Source organism: Salmo salar, chromosome ssa09 (assembly GCF_905237065.1).
Source record: "Salmo salar chromosome ssa09, Ssal_v3.1, whole genome shotgun sequence".
Lineage (NCBI taxonomy): Eukaryota > Metazoa > Chordata > Actinopteri > Salmoniformes > Salmonidae > Salmo > Salmo salar.
Window position 1 is genome coordinate 116,206,452 of NC_059450.1, and position 5,000 is coordinate 116,211,451.

The 5,000-nt window shown below is 52.8% G+C and overlaps 1 protein-coding gene across 7 annotated transcripts in view; it reads right to left on the reverse strand.

Annotated features, from left to right (window-relative positions):
• The window catches only part of LOC106612398 (Down syndrome cell adhesion molecule-like protein 1 homolog), a 168,914-nt gene that overhangs the window by 44,373 nt on the left and 119,541 nt on the right, over positions 1 to 5,000 (reverse strand). For 6 of the 7 annotated variants that reach the window (XM_045724383.1, XM_045724381.1, XM_045724382.1 and 3 more), the window contains exons 6-7: positions 1,337 to 1,612; positions 837 to 1,136 (exon numbers count right to left, since the gene is read on the reverse strand). In XM_045724383.1, coding sequence (XP_045580339.1) covers positions 837 to 1,136; positions 1,337 to 1,612 — 576 coding nt within the window. The remainder of the gene's footprint in view (positions 1 to 836; positions 1,137 to 1,336; positions 1,613 to 5,000) is intronic. The other variant, XR_006771130.1, reaches the window with a different exon arrangement.

A 5,000-nucleotide genomic window follows, 5' to 3' on the forward strand; every position in this document is an offset into this window, starting at 1 on the left:
TGTGTGTGTGTGTGTGGGGTACTACACCTTGGTGACAGTGACATCACCAGGCCTGTCATCAGTGCTCCCCATCACCCCTCTGACACACGCTCAGATGAGACTTGGCTCTCCTCTTCTCACTCTTTCCTCTCCTCCGTTCTCCCTCTGTCCCTCACCATCTGTCTCCACCTCTCTGCGTACCTATCTCTCTCTTTCGACATCTCTCTCTCTGTCCCCTGCTATCCTCCATCTACTCCCTCCATCTCACACCCTTTGTAACCCCCCTATCTTTCAGTCTTCACTACTCTCTTTATCCCCCTCTCTCTCTCTCTCTCTCTCTCTCGCTCTCTCTCTAACTCTCCCACTCTCCCTCCCTCTCTGTCAGACTGTGGCTGCCATGGTCGTCCCTCTGTCTCTTTCTTTCTGGAGGAATACCCTGTTCACTCTGCTGGCTTTGACACTCAAACTGTGTGTGTGTGTCTGTGTGTGTGTGTGTGTAATAGAGAGAGTGTGAGAGAGCGAGTAGAGAGAGGGGAGGGACAGAGCGAGACAGTGACAGACAAACATATGGGCTGGAAGAACAAAGACTGATAGAGAACTGACGAGAGTTGAAAAACAACAGATATTTGGAAAGAACAAATGAAGGCATGGGGACAAACAAGTAGCACACACACACACACACACACGGCACACACACGGCACACACGGCACACAAACTCTCACAGAGAAAGCGAGGGAGAAAAGGAATGTAGAGTAGGCGAGGAGAAGAGGGGAGAGGAAAGGAGGGGTAAAGGTAAGGGGGTTTGGGAGGGCGGGTATTAGAACCCTATGGCTGATATTGAAAAGTAGACAGGCACCTCTTACGTTTATGCGCGCTTGGTACTCGGCGCTACCGGCCGAGTTGCGTGCGGCGCAGCGATACACCCCTCCGTCGCGGATCTCTGGGCTGCTGACGTTGACGTGGGACACGGTGGAGCCGTCCGACAGCGTGTACTGGCTGGCCCTCACCCGGGACGGGTCCCTGGCTACAGCCTCATCATCCAGAGTCCAGGTGATGGTGGGGGGAGGGGCGCCTTTGGCAGCGCACATGAGGGAGAAAGGTTCCCCCGGGACCACCACACGCTCACTGAAGGAGGACACGATACGGGGCGTACCATCTGAGGAAGAAGAGAGGGAGAGGGGGGAGAGGTTAGATGCTAGGTACGCATGCACGCACACAGCCTATCCCTCACACTTCTCACCCTATGAGGTCTGGTTCTTGCAGATGGCAAAACACTGATAGGCACACACACACACACACACACACACACACACACACACACACACACACACACACACACACACACACATTCCTTACCCTCCAACAGTATGATGGAAAAGTCCTGTGCGGTCTGGCCCTTGCGGGTGGCGAAGCACTGGTAGGCACCTGAATGTCTCTTCTGGGCAGCGGAGATGAACAGGGTCTCGTTGTGGGCCCCCTGGATGGAGAAGTGCTGGTCGGGGAGGACGGGTTCTGTGTTGCGGTACCAGGACAGGGTGAAGTGTGGAGAACCCTGCACGGCACACGACAGGATCACCGTGCTGCTGATGCCCGTCTTCAGGTTCTTGGGAGATAGAGTCACTCTCAACGGCTCTTTGGAGAGAAGGGGGGAAGGAGAGAGTGGTAGAGAGGGAGAGAGAGAGAGAGCAAGAGAGAGAGAGAGAGAGGGAGAGGTAGAGAGAGAGAGAGAGAGGGAGAGGTAGAGAGAGAGGGAGAGGGAGAGGGAGAGGGAGAGAGAGGGAGAGAGAGAGAGGGAGAGGGAGAGGGAGAGAGAGAGAGAGAGAGAGAGGGAGAGAGAGGGAGAGTGAGAGAAAAGGCGAGAATGAAACCAGAGAAGTATTAATTTGTAAATGCTGTAACTTCAGTTAGTATTTTTCCTCCTAAAAAAAGTAAGGACAGGGAACATCACTAAGAAAGTATTTTTTATAATGTCTTCATTCAGAGAGTTCAAAGTAAGACATGTATGTACAGTAGAATGTTCTGGTACAAAATGGCTGCCGTTTGTTCATCACCCAGGTGAGTGCTACAGTGCAGTACAGAGGAGGCTGGTGGGACTACAAATCAACCTTGTATTTACAATTCTGACATTTACACTTATTGCAGAGAAATTGAATGAAACCTCTGCAGACGGGCTCATTTTAATGCCTGGAATGGAATCAATGGAAGGGTACCAGACACACCAAGCGCACGGAAAGAACGTGTTGGACTCTGTTCCATTGATTCTATTACAATGAGCCTCCTGTAGCTTGTCCCACCAGCCTCCTCTGGTACAGTACATACTGGCAGTGGAGTCAGTGTAAAGCACTGCGGTGAAAGAGATGTGGTGGAAACTGCAACTACACTGGATGGAAATAAACTCTCCCATGGCTGGGCTATATACCCCGAGATAGAGAGAAGGAGAGGGGGGTAGACATGCCCTCTGCAGAGAGGTAGAGAGAAGGAGAGGGGGGTTAGACATGCCCTCTGTAGAGAGGTAGAGAGAAGGAGAGGGGGGTAGACATGCCCTCTGCAGAGAGGTAGAGAGAAGGAGAGGGGGGGTAGACATGCCCTCTGTAGAGAGGTAGAGAGAAGGAGAGGGGGGTAGACATGCCCTCTGTAGAGAGGTAGAGAGAAGGAGAGGGGGGTAGACATGCCCTCTGTAGAGAGGTAGAGAGAAGGAGAGGGGGGTAGACGTGCCCTCTGTAGCGAGGTAGAGAGAAGGAGAGGGGGGTAGACGTGCCCTCTGTAGAGAGGTAGAGAGAAGGAGAGGGGGGGTAGACGTGCCCTCTGTAGAGAGGTAGAGAGAAGGAGAGGGGGGGTAGACGTGCCCTCTGTAGAGAGGTAGAGAGAAGGAGAGGGGGGGGTAGACGTGCCCTCTGTAGAGAGGTAGAGAGAAGGAGAGGGGGGGTAGACGTGCCCTCTGTAGAGAGGTAGAGAGAAGGAGAGGGGGGTAGACATGCCCTCTGTAGAGAGGTAGAGAGAAGGAGAGGGGGGGGTAGACATGCCCTCTGTAGAGAGGTAGAGAGAAGGAGAGGGGGGTAGACGTGCCCTCTGTAGAGAGGTAGAGAGAAGGAGAGGGGGTAGACATGCCCTCTGTAGAGAGGTAGAGAGAAGGAGAGGGGGTAGACGTGCCCTCTGTATAGAGGTAGAGAGAAGGAGAGGGGGGTAGACATGCCCTCTGTAGAGAGGTAGAGAGAAGGAGAGGGGGGTAGACGTGCCCTCTGTAGAGAGGTAGAGAGAAGGAGAGGGGGGTAGACATGCCCTCTGTAGAGAGGTAGAGAGAAGGAGAGGGGGGTAGACGTGCCCTCTGTAGAGAGGTAGAGAGAAGGAGAAGGAGAGGGGGGTAGACATGCCCTCTGTAGAGAGAAGATCTCTTCAGCTTCAAGCTGAAGAGCTCGGGTGTGTGTGTGTGCACGGTGTCCACATTCACTTGTCCGAGCATAATGTATATGTTCATGATGTGCAGGGGTGAGAGAGAGAGAGGGAAAGAGAGAGAGAGAGAGAGAGGGATAGAGAGAGGGATAGAGAGAGAGAGACACGGGTGTCTGTGAATATGAGGCACCCAGAGAAACAGAGAGACAGAGAGGGAGCGAAAATGTCAATGAGCAATAAGGCAGCTGGTGTTATGCGCTGGGGACTGCTGTGTGTGTGTGTGTGTGTGTGTGTGTGTGTGTGTGTGTGTGTGTGTGTGTGTGTGTGTGTGTGTGTGTGTGTGTGTGTGTGTGTGTGTGTGTGTGTGTGTGTGTGTGTGTGTGTGTGTGTGTGTGTGAGTATCCCACCTCCCCTGCCCTGTCAGGTAGGTTTTGTGTGAGTTCACTATGATGTGCCCTACGGCCAAACGGACCAACATTCCTCCCTCCCTCCCTCCCTCCTCCCTCCTCCCTCCCTCCCTCCCTCCCTCTCCTCAACATCACCATCCCACGTGTGTTTGTGTGGTCTTCCCAGATCTCTCTTCCCCAAAACAATAACCCCCCCAGTGACACACAGGGGAAGCTGCGCCCCGGAACAACCAGTGTTCCCTCCTGTCACCACGGCCACGCTCAACAGGGGTTCTGAGAGGACCGAAATGGAGCGGGCAGGAAGGGGAGCGAGGCGTCCCAGGAGATCAGGATCAAACTCATCTCAGAGAGGGGCTGCGGCAAAGGGACAGGGGTCCAGGACACAGCCGACAGAGCTTAAACGATCCCCTCATCTCCTCCTCTCCTCCCTATCAATCCCTCTCTCATTCTTATGTAAACACCTCTGTCAGGTAGAGGGAGACGAGGCGATCGGTCATGAGAGGTGACAGCGGTGGGAGGAACGCAGCGGCTGAATGTGCAACAATTTTCCACGGTTGAGAGAAGGTGGAGGCTCCATTCTACATGTAAATGTGGTTGTGTTCAGTCACGGGATGGAGCTACAGGACGACAGCGTTGCTGTGTTACAAGCTAGTCCCAGATGGCCAGTACACAACATCCTCATGCACAGTCTATGTCTACGGCTTTGGGTTCAATAGCATCAAGGCTACTGATACTGGATAAACCCGAAGGCACCGAAACCGACCAACGAAAAGTCAACCAAAAAACACATCACGATAACACGCCCAACCAAATATCTTAAACATGTCAAACATTTTACAATGACTGTGACATGTGGATGTCCTGCCGAACTACCTTAAGACGGCACAAAACTAACTAACCATACGTCGCTCTGGGAAAAAAAGACGTCAGACGTAAATCTTAAATCAAGATGAGTTAATATTCTGAGGGACCTGTGCATTAGGCCAATATGTGCATAGGGACACAGCTACAGGCCTTCGTCCCAAACAACAAACTGTTCCTGTAACCTGGGGTGAACTAACCCAGGAACTAGTACAGGGAGGTGTAACTTGGGGTGAACTAACCCAGGAACTAGTACAGGGAGGTGTAACTTGGGGTGAACTAACCCAGGAACTAGTACAGGGACGTGTAACTTGGGGTGAACTAACCCAGGAACTAGTACAGGGACGTGTAACCTGGGGTGA